Source organism: Diabrotica virgifera, chromosome 1 (assembly GCF_917563875.1).
Source record: "Diabrotica virgifera virgifera chromosome 1, PGI_DIABVI_V3a".
Lineage (NCBI taxonomy): Eukaryota > Metazoa > Arthropoda > Insecta > Coleoptera > Chrysomelidae > Diabrotica > Diabrotica virgifera.
The window spans coordinates 93,456,851-93,471,175 of NC_065443.1; the positions used below are offsets into that span (position 1 = coordinate 93,456,851).

At 32.3% G+C, this 14,325-nt stretch overlaps 1 protein-coding gene across 2 annotated transcripts in view; it reads right to left on the minus strand.

The window, feature by feature from the left end:
• Nucleotides 1-4,497: 4,497 nt before the first annotated feature.
• The window catches only part of LOC126879417 (myogenesis-regulating glycosidase-like), a 61,511-nt gene continuing 51,683 nt past the window's right edge, over nt 4,498-14,325 (minus strand). For both annotated transcript variants that reach the window (XM_050642428.1, XM_050642434.1), the window contains exons 11-12: nt 9,412-9,574; nt 4,498-4,745 (exon numbers count right to left, since the gene is read on the minus strand). In XM_050642428.1, the coding sequence (XP_050498385.1) occupies nt 4,558-4,745; nt 9,412-9,574 (351 nt within the window). In that variant the 3' untranslated portion in view covers nt 4,498-4,557. The remainder of the gene's footprint in view (nt 4,746-9,411; nt 9,575-14,325) is intronic.

Below are 14,325 nucleotides of genomic sequence, written 5' to 3' on the forward strand. Positions count from 1 at the left end.
GCCGTATAATCTTATACGGTAGACCATTTTAAAGGTAATTGACTTTTTTTTTCTACTAAATGTACAATTGCATATACCTAGAAATGCGTAGAAGAAAGTTACAGAACAATGTTTGCTAAATAATGGCTAAAATGGTCCAAAAATGCTGTGAGCGGCGAACTTTGAAAAATTCTGTTTCGGAAACTATAAATCCTAGAGACTCTTACCAAACTTCATTTTAAAGAAGAAGGATGGAAGTTATTTTTTGCTGAAAAAATGCCAATACCTATATCCCTGTGGAAACAAGTTATGGGGCAAAAAACAAAATTGCTTTCTTTCGTGTTTTTTTACTTTTCTTTTGAATATATTTTTGTAACAAAAAATATTTTTGACTTTAAAATGTAATATTTCGATAGAAAAATTAACCTCGAACAATTTTCCTATAAACGTGTTTGTACCAAAAGTGCATAGAACTCATCCTAATCCACTCTATGTCTAGGGACTAATTCACCCCTTTCTTAAAAACGCACCCATTTAAATGGTAGCACTCCACGGTTTTTTTTATTTAGAGGTCCATTCACCATATGAGACAATAAAATCCCATTATCGTTGTAGTTCCTTTTAGCTCTCTTATTTTAAACATAATCAATAGCCTAATTCCATCATGTAATAAATTATTAAAGCAGTTTGATTTTGAGTTGTTATACGTTAGTTAATCTAGCACTGCAATATAATTATTATTAGTTAAATTAATTATTAAAGCAATTGCACTTCAAAAGTCATAGGTTTCCACCCAATGAGGCCGGAAGTAGCACTGTGAGTCGATATTTGAACTCTTCGTGTAACATTGCTTCGATTGATATACGACTTCACTAATTTTTAATCATTTTTGCCAAACTTCCGGTCATAGCTTTACCAGAAATGACATCAAAACCGGAAGTGATATAAAAACCAGAAGTAGCTATGTATTTTATTCTCCTCTTGCTAAGGCGCGCCGAGTAATATGCAGTTATCAGTGCACTAAGAACAGAAAAATAACGCCAAAGACGGAAAACATTATAGGTTGTGAAATAAAAAGGGATAAAACTTGTAGAGGTGGAAAGTTATCAATAGAAACCCATACATTTACATTATATTGATAGTTTCCCACCTTTAGACGTATCTAAATCAGGATCTGTGATCGGGACCCTAAATTGCTGTCCCGAGATGCAAGTCTTTTTTCAGCTTACACAAATAAACGTCAGATTGAAATGTCAAATCAATAAATTTTATTTACTAATGTTAATGTAATGTTAAATGAGAGCTTACTATTTTTTTATTTGAGCTGTCTACACAATGATATGTATTAGATATACAGGGTTGCGAGAAAGTCTGGCAACACGGTAATTTCTCGAAAACCGCTAAAACGATTTTTATGGATTTTGGTGGGTGAGGGTCTTTTAATACGGCCGATATTATAGTGGTAATTACATTGTTGTCAAATCTTCCGTTTTTCTGGAAATCTAACGAACTTTCTTATTTTAAATAAACACCCTGTATAATTTTTGCGTTTTGGAATTCTTGATGGATACTGATTATTTTTCGTATAATATTCCCTATACATAAATGCCATAATTTCGGAGTTGTTACTACATTTACCTATTAAAAAAAATTTTTTATACAATTTATAAAAATCAATTTTTTCGGCCCGGCTAGACATTATTTTAGGTTCATTGGATCATTGTTAACAGAAAAGGTCTTTTTTTAATTTTCCTCTAAAGTTAATCGTGTCCGAGTTATAATTAAAACTGAAAAAATCGAAAAATGATGATTGTCTAGGTTCAAAAACACAAGTAAAAAATATTATTTTTAAACTACTGCCTAAATTCAAGTTGAAGCCTTATTTTATCAGTTATTTGGTCTTGTTCCATTTTAAAATATTATTTTTTAGTTGTTAATGCAGCCCGATCGCCCGTTCTCTCATATGCGCTTCATTAATAATTATGATTAAAAAAACAATATTTTAGAATAAAACGTGCCAAAAATTCTTATAGGTATCTGATAGAAGAAGGTTAGATCTTGAATTTAGGTAGTTTGTAATTTCAAAAAAAAAAAAATTTACTTGTGTTTTTGAATATTGCAAATCGTCATTTTTCGTTTTTTTAGTTTTAAATTGTTTATAACTCGAAAAGGATTAACTTTAGAGAAAAATTACAAAAGACCTTTTTTGTTCCTATCATCTAAAGAACCTACAATATTGTCTAGCCGGGCCGAAAAAATTGATTTTTATAAATTGTTTAAAATTTTTTTTTAATAAATGTAGCAATAACTCGGAAATTATGGCATTTAGGTATAGGGGATATCATACGAAAAATAATCAATATCGCTTAAAAGTTTCCAAAACTTAACATTATACATGGAGCTCCATTTGAAATAAGAAAGTTCAGTAGATTTCCAGAAAAACGGACAATTTGACAACAATGTAATTACCACTATTATATCGGCCGCATTAAAAGACCCTTACCCACCAAAATCTATAAAAATCGTTCTATCGGTTTCCGAGAAAATAACGTGTTGCCAGACTTTTTCGCAACCCTGTATTTATGTATAGGTAACAGCGTGTCTGGAAACAGCGGTTGGGAAGCCACGAAAGCGCTGGGAAGACACAGTAAACAGCGACGCACAAGCCCTTTTAGGAGTCCGTGTATGGAGAAGAGCAGCCACAGACAGGCAAGGGTGGAGGCAAAAAATAAAGGAGGCCAAGGCTCAATTTGGGCTGTAGTGCCGTAGAAGAAGAAGAACAGCGTGTCTACTTAAGTTGGATAAGTACATAATATTATGGAGAAGTTTTTTATTTTTAATTTTACGAAAAAAGTTATTCTTCATAAAAAGTTCTGAATGATCTAAAACGTAAAGTTGTGGTCTCCAATAAACGCTGTAGTCATGCCGTACGAAACGCGTACCACGTCATGCCGTAGGAAAATTGTGCATTTTAGTTAACTACTTTAAACTTTGAAGGACAAAAAATGTCCTGGCTCCAAATCTCAGAAAATGGTTTGGATGCAGCTGAACTAAACTCTTTCGGGCTGTAGTGTCAAAAGTTAGAATAGCAATGATAATTGCCAACTTTTGTCGCGGAGATGGCACGTAAAGAAGAAGAAGAACAAAAAACTATCTTACAACCAAAGATATGTTAAAAGGAGTAATTCTAATACAAATTCAAATTACGGGGTGAATTGTAGTGACCACCGACTTAGCCAGTGGTATCCAATAGACGTCATAGGCTGCGTACAGGGTGTATTGGAGACCACCGCCTAAGATTGAACCACCGGATATTAAATTGCATCTATATTATACGAGGTATGTCAAAAAATATGAGTTTTGCTTAAGAGTAAAGTACCTTTATTTTTCATAATACTGAGAATTGTTATTATAAAAAGTTGTTTGGAATTAAAAACTATGTTCTAATACATATATATGGAATTACAGCCTTCTAAAACTATGTTCTAATAAATATGGAATTCATCCATCGAATTATAAAAAATATTATTGAAAATTTTCTCAAATTACGGATACCCAATCTCAAATTACGGGTGCCCCGGATTTACATTTATAATAACTCTTTTTATTCTTCTTCTTCTTCAGGTGCCGTCCTCGATCCGAAGTTTGGCTATCATCAAGGCTATGCGTATCTTTGATACCGTAGATCTAAATAATTGGCAGCTGCTGCACTTGTACCAATCTCTTAAATTCTTCAACCATGAATGTTTTCTTCTGCCAATGGATCTTTTACCTATTATTTTTCCCTGAATAATTAATTGTAGTAGCTGGTACTTTTGTCCCCTCATTATATGTCCCAAGTATTGCAGTTTGCGCTTTTTAATAGTAAGCGCAAGTTCTTTTTCTTTCTGCATCCTTCGCAACACTTCCATGTTTGTCACTCTCTCTGTCCACGATATTCTCAGTATCCTGCGGTACATCCACATCTCGAATGCTTCTATTTTCCTTGTATCGATCTTTTTCAGTGTCCAAGCTTCCATTCCATAGAAAAGAACTGGCATCACGTAACATCTCATTAGGCGAATTTTAAGATTTAAACTTAGCTCTCTTCCGCATAAAACTGTTTTCATTTTGGTAAAAGTAGCTCTAGCTTTTTCTATTCTGATAGACTCTTTAATCTTTTCTACTCTTTTTATTATTAATTTTAAAAAGAGACAGTATTCCTCATAACAAGCTTTGCATTGTCTAAAGTCTAAGATGAAACCATCAAATTTTATCAATTTTATACGAGGTATGTCAAAAAATATGAATTTTGCTCAAGAGTAAAGTACCTTTATAGTTAAAGATATTTAAATTATAAGGATATAACTTCACACGAAAACATAGTTTTTAATTCTAAACAACTTTTCATAATAGCAATTTTCCATATTAGGAATTTAAATATATAAATAAACAAAGTTTTCGTTATAATAATGCTCGCATTTTTAGCTTGTTTATCATTTTTATTCTTTTTTAATTAATTAAAATTAAATCAACACACCAATTTCACATCATATATTTATATTTTTAAACATAACAACAATTACAAATAGCTACTATTTAAGAATCTTCTTTAATAAAATAAGGTAAAATGTCAATATCAGCTGGATAGTCGAAGGATAAAGGACCTTCGTAAACCGTTCCATTCTGACCATCACGCCATCTACCACGTGGCAGGTAAACGTTTCTGGACCTACTCTTTTCCTCCAATACTGGAGCCACCAATATATCTTCCCCTACCAAGTATTCTAAAAAAAAAAAAATTAAGTTATGATTCAGAAAATTTTGTAACTGAGTATAAACATATTGGTAAAATATGAAATAATTTATGGATTCGACCGTCATTCGATTTAAGAAACCAAAATAATATAACAATAAACAAAGATCCCTCGGAAAAGTATCAAAAACAAATTAAACTGATCATATAAAATTCAAAATCAATACTAAATTCAACATAACAGAAATACCTTAATATTATGATCCCACAACCTCCTAAATATACTTTTTTTATTTGACTTTTTTTTATGACGTATTTTACGACGTTGTTTATGGATGCTCCCTAATAAAATACAAAATTTTCAATTACCCAGCAAGTCCAGACTAATTTTATTTGACGTAAAAATTTTTTTCCTAGTATTCCTCCTACAAAAACTGTTGTTCTAGTAAAAAATCTTTTAGACCATAATACAGGGTGTAATAAAAATACAGGTCTTAAATTATACCACATATTCTGGTACCAAAAATAGTTCGACTGAACCTAACTTACCTTAGTACAAATGTGCACATAAAAAAGTTACAGCTCTTTGAAGTTACAAAATTAAAATCGATTTTTTTCCAATATATCGAAAACTACTCGAGATTTTTTATTGAAAATGGACATGTGGTATTCTTATGGAAGGAGAATCTTTTAAAAAATTATAGTGAAAGTTGTGCACCTTATAAAACTTTATGGGGTTTTTGTTCGTTCAAACCCCCCCCCCCAAACTTTTGCGTACGTCCCAATTAAATTATTATTGTGGTACCATTAGTTAAACACAATGTTTTTAAAACTTTTTGCTTCTTAGTACTTTTTCGTAAAGCCAGTTTTTATCGAGATATTTTGAATATTTGTCAAATCCACCACATTTTTGTATATGGTTACGTATGACTGGGTAAGACCTGGTAATAACATGAAAATTTACATTTTTAGGTATGTTTTGAATCAATTTAAAAAACAAGTCTCATATCGATAAAAGATACCTTATCGAAAAAATCGTAAGTGGCAAAAAAGTTTTAAAAACACTGTGTTAAACTAATGGTACCACAATAATAGTTTAATTGGAACGTATACAAAAATATTTGAGGGGTTTAAAAGAACAAAATCCCCATAAAATTTTTATGTAAATATATTAAAAAAGAAGCTGCATCTCGATAAAAACTAGATTTTCGAAAAAATACTAAGAGTCAAACAAGTTTTAAACAAAATGTGTAACAAGTGTAACAAAAAAACACCCTGTATTACAAATCTAATCATTACATCTGAAGTTTTACACCCCCTTGAAATTTTCATAGATCAGGACTAGATACGTTGAATTTAATAGTCAAATACACAACAACAATGCAGGACTTATCATGGCAATTCTCTAATCCCATTGCTACCAGATATATTTATGGACCATCTAGAAACAACGATTTCAAAACACACCGTATTCAAAAAGTTCTTATATTGGTGAAGGTAGGTACGTGGATTTACCTAACAGCAACTTAACCATTAATGTGGAATTTACAATAGAAACAGAACGGACTCATTCCATAAATTTTCTAGATTTAAAAAATATCAGATTGCAAAATAAACATGAGTTTTCCATATTTCATAAACCTACCCATACTGACGCAGATATACGCAATTCATCCCGTTTTACACAACATAATTTAGCACCCTACCATAGCATTAGCTAGCTTGACAGAAATTCCCATGTAAAAAAATAACTTTGATATAAGGAACAAACAATTACCAAAATTTTAAACCAAAAACGGCATAAGAATACCCTGAAATCAGTCTTCCCATCATAACAGCAAAAACCCAGTACTTTCTACTCTATCACATATACAGAGAAGATAAAGAAGATATCAACAAAAATAGCCAAACACATAAACAATGAAGGAATAACACCAGTTTTCAGAACAAACAGTGATTGAGACAAATACATTAAGAACAAAAAGACCCAGAAGAAAAAGTAATTACAGCGTAGTCTATATAAACTTGTTCTCATGATCATTTTTCAGTGCGTCACAGTTTTTCAATTTCTCTCTAATGCATTAAGTTTGATGAGACGGAAAAAGCGGTAGCTCCGTGATTAAACAATTAAACACAAAAATAATGCAGCATTACAATGGTTATATACATAAGATGTCTATTCCTAACCTACGTTTGATTCGTTGATATTTAGAATGCGCGTTATTTCTAGCCAATCAAATACACGTATTACGAACATTTGACGAAAACTTCGTCCATTTTGGCCATTTTTTAGAAGTGTCAAAGAGTCAGTGACGGTTATTATTCAGGTCAGTATTTTATGTACCTGTCATTTTGAAATGTCGAATTCGACTTCCCTTGTGTTTCACAACGTTTTTGTGCATTATTTTGTGTTTTGCTTTAGAATTTAGTTCGTTAAAAGTTAGTTTTGTATTTTGGTTTAGAATTTAATTCGTTAGAAGTTAGTTTATACTCCAGGTCATTATGCAAGAAAAATATTCATAGTAAGGAGACGTAACTCATGGCTGAAGAACCTTAGGAACTGGTTTGGATGTAATAACAATGAATTATTTAGAGCCGGGGTTTCAGAAATAAAAATCGCTCTGATGATTACCAACTTTTGAAGCGGATACAGCACCTAGAGAAGAAGATAAAAACACAATTTATGGATAGTTTTGTGTCATTTTTTAATGTTTCCATATTTATAAATTTAATTAACAATATTGTTTACTTCTTAATTTTATTCCCCTTTATAAAAAATACCTACATGTTAACATATTGTGTAAAAATTAAATCTACTAAATTACTAATTAGTTTAATTCCACAAGCTTTTCACCTATGGCTAAGTACGATTCGGGCATCTGTCAGATTCGTCAATAATTACATGAAATAAGTCTTGACACACCCAATACAGTATATGACGTCATAATTAATGACGCACTGAAAAATGATCATGAGAACAAGAATAAACTGACATGTGGTGACTGTCCGAAAACTTACATCGGTCAAACTATCAGAAACTTTGACAAACATATGGCGGAACATAAAAGGGTTTTCAATAACAGAAAAACAGATTGGACGAACGCACATCACCTTCAGATCAAAGTGTTTTTTTGTTAAATACGATATAATTTATTAATGCGGAAAAATACAACTGTTTTTCGTATTAAAGCTTTTGAAGCCAATCGGTGACAAGAACGTATGAAAAAATCTCACGTGTTACGAAAAATTTAAATTGGGATATCAGAGAGAGTATTATGTTTATAGACTAAGAGCCGCTATAGATGAAATTTCTTAATCATTTCAGGCACGACGGGACCCTATAACTTAAATAGTAAAAGAAAACGTTTGAGCACTGTGCCTCACTTTTCAGTGGCACATGCGTTTACAGTGGCGCATCAAACTTTCCACATATGGACGGGATACATAAATTAAAAAATACCCTCCCTCATTACCAAAATTTAATTTTTTTCATTTTTTTAGGTTCTATGTGATTAAGACATAACATTCATCGTAATTTTAACCCACCACCCCCTTCTCCCTGCTCCCACCATCAAAATCTTTATTTTTCAATTTTATTTTTTTTTTGGTGGGATGCAATCAATTTAAAAATTTCAAAAAATTCACATATATAGTTAAGGCTTTTATAAAACACGTCTATTTTTTATAGACCTGTAGGTTGAGTGTACATAACGTCAAAAAATTTTTAAAATTTTTTTTTTGGAAAAAAGTATATAACTTTTTTTTGGGGATAGCTGCAGATCTAATTTTTTCTTAGTCTTGTGTATTTTATCAAACACTATATTTATAATTTTTTTCAGATTTTTCTGTAACGCTGGTCACCTTCAAAAATCCAAAAAACTGTTTTTAAGGGGGTTTTAGGGGGTTTGAACGTGTTTCTCTAATTTTTAAATATTCTAAAGGACTCAGTTACTTCAAGTTACATATAATCTATAAAAACAAAATTGATTTGATATATTATGAAGTCTATAAAATAGGGAAAATCCCCCAAAACCCCCCAAAAAACAGTTTTTCGGATTTTTGAAGGTGGGGAGCCTTACGGAAAAATCTGGAAAAAATTAAAAATATAGTGTTTGATAAAACACACAAGATTAAGAAAAAATTAGACCTGCAGCTATTCCTCAAAAAAAGTTATATGCTTTTTTGGAAAAAAAAATTTCTTATAATTTTTTGAGGCTATGTACACTCTACCTATGGGTCTATAAAAAATAGGCATGTTTTATAAAAGCCTCAGCTATGCGTGTGAATTTTTTGATATTTTAGAATTGATTGCATCCCACCAAAAAAAAAATAAAAACGAAAAATGAAGTTTTTGATGGTGGGGGCAGGGGAAAGGGGGTGGTGGGTTAAAATCACGCTGAATCCTATGTGTTAATAACATAGAACTTAAAAAAATAAAAAAAAAATTAATTCTGTTAGTAAGGGAGGGTAATTTTAATTTATTTATCCCGTCCATAAGTGGAAAGTTTGATGCGCCACTGTCGACGCATGTGCCACTGAAAAGTGACGGCACACTGTTCAAACGTTTTCTTTTTGGTTCTACTATTTAAGTTATAGAGTCCCATCGTGCCTAAAATGATTAAGAAATTTCACCTATAGCGGCTCTTTGTCTATTAGAATCGAGTTATACGTTATATTACAATATTAATTTCACTTACCATCATTACAAGCCAAAGCTACAGGATCAGTTGGATCAATCCACCATATTGGAGGATTTACAGGACTACCGTCACTGACGCTCCTTTCCATTGCTTTGATTATAACATCGGAATATTGTTCATGAAGGCTTACATATTTTTTCACGATTTCTAACGTGTTGAACTGGAAACGGTAGGTAGGTAAATCTTTTAATTAAGCATTTTTATTAAAACATTAAAAACTAGAAAAATATTAGAGGTAAAAATAAATTATATCCGTAATAAATAGAAAGACATAATAGATAAGAAAAGGAGCGTAAATCTTAAAAAACATACGAAGTACGAGGGTGTCTCGATATTTTTTCTCTCGAGGGTCTCTCGAAGGTCTAATAAACAAAGGCAATTTTTTTTAAATTGTTTTATCTTTGTCTACCTCAATATACTGTTTACAACGATATTCTAAATTAGTTATGTCTTTAATAGCAATCAAAAACTAATCCAGAGAACTAAAGATTTCTTATGCTGGAAAGCAAATTCTGAATACACCTAAATCCAAGTCTTCTGCAATTTACAAGCAAACGGACGATAAATGGATAGATATGGAGAATCTACAATATGCATTCCACGACAAGAAAATTTGTGAGTAAACAAAGGTAATAAAAGACAGTTTAAGATTTAATATAATCTCAGAGACCACCACCATTTGTTTATATACCGGGTGTACCAATAAGAATGGCTCTCGGCCATATGTCAGGAACCGTGTATAGTACAACTTTGAGAAAAAAATATTTATAACAAAAGTTGCCTCGGGAAAAGCCTGGAAATTATTTTCATAATTGTAGGTTCACAGCTAGAGGGCGTAATTGAATATCAAAAATTAAAAAATCAAAATTTTAAAAATTTGCCTAACGAAAGGGCACTGGAAATACGATCATCGTATTCTTCATAAAATTCTGCGCCTATTTGATTTCACAAGTTTACGTCTACCTTTGCAAATAAGAGGTGTGAGTGAGTGGGAACCTTGTTATGAAAAAATGGCTGTAAGTTCGGTTCTGCTAAATCGAATTTTGCAAACTTGGTCTTGTTGAAAACAGATCTTTTTCGACAATGTAAGAGTTGTAATTTAGAAACAGCCTATCAAGTAATATGCCAGCTAGGAGGCGTTATTTAATTATTTTCAGAAATCTACTTTTCTTTGGAAAATATTAAATGCAAGTAGGCATTTTTAATCCTGTATTACAAAATTAGATCAAATTAGCAACATAATAGCAAAAACCGCATGTCGATATCTTTTTTCTATCTCGATATATCTTAACAAACGTGTAAATTTTAAGCATAACTGTTACTTTCACCGGTAAACGAAGTAAAGGAAAGGTAGTGTGTTGTGGAAAAAACAAAGGAATATTTTTTAGATGTCAACGTGTATTAATTAAAACAGCAATATGACAAACAACACTATAAAATATAACAAAGAAATAAAAACAACTACTTAGTGACGACTTAACCGTTCAAATTATTGCCCATCATTTTCGATGCAAGTATTTACACTTTAAGAGTATATTGAAGAGCAGTCTCAATTTCTGCTCTCGCAATGCATTGCATGGCGTTTCCTACACTGTGGATCATGTTTTCTCGAGTAGTGGACCTAGCGGCAAAAACAAGGTCTTTAATCTGCCCTATAAATAAAAGTCTAAAACAGTTAAATCTGGTGATTTGGCTAGCCAAAAAATAAGCTTCTACGTCTTATCCATCTATCAGCGAATGACTCATCTAAAAAATCTCTTACTACTCTGGAAAATGCGCTGAACAACCATCGTGCTGAAACAACATAGACCTACGAACTGCTAGTGGCACATCTTTCATAAGAAGAGGCAATTCATTCCTTAAAAAAATTAGATAGCGTTCACCAATAATAGCATTATCGAAAACAAAGGGTCCAATTATCTAACTATCACCAGATTTAACTGTTTGGTGTGGGGACGGTTTAGTATTTCACTTTTATTTAGGTATGGAGACGGATTAAAGACCTTTTTTTTGGCAGCTAGACGTACTGAAGAAAAAATGATCCGAGAATACGAAACCCCATTCAAAGCATTTCGAGAGCAGAAACTAAGACTCTAACTGAGCTTGAACTTCCTGTTCAATCTACTCTTGAAAGAGTAAATGCTTGAATCAAAAATGATGGGCAATATGATAAATGATGAACATTTAAGTCGTCACCAAGTAGTTGTTTTTATTTTTGTTATATTTTATTTTTATTGTGTTGTTTTAATCAATTATATAGGTTGAGATCTGGAAAATGTTTCTTTGTTTTTTCCACAGCACACTACCTTCTCTTAACTTCATTTACCGGTGACAGTTACAGTTAGGTTTAAAATTTACACGTTTCTTAAGATATCTCGAGACAAAAAAAGGTATCGACATGCGGTTTTCGCATACTACCTTCTCTTAACTTCGTTTACCGGTGACAGTAACAGTTAGGTTTAAAATTTACACAAGATATCTCGAGACAAAAAAAAGGTATCGGCATGCGGTTTTCGCTATTCTGTTGCTAATTTGATCTAATTTTGTAATACAGTATTAAAAATGCCTACTTGTATTTAATATTTTCCAAAGAAAAGTAGATTTCTAAAAATAATTAAATAACACCTCCTAGCTGGCATATTACTTGATAGGCTGTTTCTAAATTACAACTCATACATTGTCGAAAAAGATCTGTTTTCAACAAGACCAAGTTTGCAAAATTCGATTTAGCAGAACCGAACTTACAGCCATTTTTTCATAACAAGGTTCCCACTCACTCCCACCTCTTATTTGCAAAGGTAGACGTAAACTTGTGAAATCAAATATGCGCAGAATTTTATGAAGAATACGATGATCGTATTTCCAGTGCCCTTTCGTTAGGCAAATTTTTAAAATTTTGATTTTTTAATTTTTGATATTCAATTACGCCCTCTAGCGGTGAACCTACAATTATGAAAATAATTTCCAGGCTTTTCCCGAGGCAACTTTTGTTATAAATATTTTTTTCTCAAAGTTGTACTATACACGGTTCCTGACATATGGCCGAGAGCCATTCTTATTGGTACACCCGGTATATAAACAAATGGTGGTGGTCTCTGAGATGGTATTGCGGTTTTCGCTATTCTGTTGCTAATTTGATCTAATTTTATAATACAGGATTAAAAATGCATACTTGTATTTAATATTTTCCAAAGAAAACTAGGTTTCTGAAAATAATTAAATAACGCCTTCTAGCTGGCATATTACTCAATAGTTTGTTTCGAAATTATAATTCTTACGTTGACAAAAATGAGATGTTTTCAATAAGACCAAGTTTGCAAAATTCGATTTAGCAGAACCGGATTTACGGCCATTTTTTCATAACAAGGTTCCCATTCACTCCCACCTCTTATTTGTAAAGGTAGACTTAAACTTGTGAAATCAGATATGCGCAGAATTTTATGAAGAATACGATGATTGGATTTTTAGTACCCTTTTATTAGGCAAATTTTGTAAAATTTTGATTTTTTAATTTTTGCTATTCAATTACGCCCTCTAGCGGTGGACCTATAATTACGAAAATAATTTCCAGGCTTTTCCCGAGGCAACTTTTTTTATTAAATATTTTTTTCTCAAAGCTGTACTATAAACGGTTCCTGAGATATGGCCGAGAGCCATTCTTATTGGGACACCCGATACATTCCATACTTTTGGAACCCTCAGAACGGCCCGTTGTGTGCTCTATTCACACCACGAACGAAAGAAAGGACGAATTTAAATTTGTAAACATATGTGAATCACTAGAACTTAAGTATGGAGGACAAGATAAACAACGAAATATTAGAGATACCGAAAACCTGAAAATCTCCAAGTCCGGACAAAATTATCAGGTATCAGGTCAAGCCTAGTTGTAGTAAGTTTCTGATCCTGGCTGATTGACATACAGTCCATGCCATTAATAAAAAACTTTCTGAATGTAGTAGGAGAGGAAGATCAAAGAGGGCATGGTGGAAAATGGTTAAACAAGTCTGGTCGGTTTCGCGGATTAATAATGGTATGGCCCAAACACAGGGAGAATTATAATACCTAAATATCAATAACCATTTTCACTTGGTTGGAATTTCGTAGGAATTTCTGCGCGCTGGACAGATGGGATGTGAATTGCAAATCACAGAATTCCCTACGCTTCTTTTGCTCCAGCATCCGCTTGGCTTGGATTTTTAGAAGCTACGATTTTCTTTTTGCTGACGATACCAGTATCACTTGGAGCAACTCAAATATCGCAACTCTTCATGCTACTATAACTTCTGATCTACTGACAATAAAATCCTGGTCCGATTCTAATTTACTCTCTTTTAACGTAGATAAAACAGTAGCATTATCCTATAAAGGACTCTTCAACCTTTACCTCTTCATAACAGCCAGATCAGTATCGTTGATTCTGTAAAGTTTCTTGGTATTTTTTTAGATAGCAACCTTAAATGGTCCCTTCATATCGATGTGTTAAGCAAGAAACTATCCTCAGCTTGCTTTGCAATAAGATTTGTTTCGAAGTAAATGAATTTAGCCTCTTCCAAAATAACATATTTTTCTTTGTTCGAGTCCCATCTTCGATATGGTCTTCCTTTTTGGGGTTCTGGTACAGCTGCCCAATCCGATGTTATTTTTAAATTGCAAAAAAGAGCAATAAGATATCTGTTTGGCCTCAGAAGAACAACACATTGCAGAAGCTACTTCAAAGATCACAGGATTCTAACACTACCTTCTTTATATATTTTAGAAACTGTTTGCTTAATTCGTAAACATCTACATGTCTTTCCAGCAAGACCTAGACATGACTATTCCACCAGAATTTCTACCTTTGACATCTATTTACCGATCCCGTCCAGTGAGTTAGTAAAGAAATCTATATTATATTCTGCAAAAAAACTA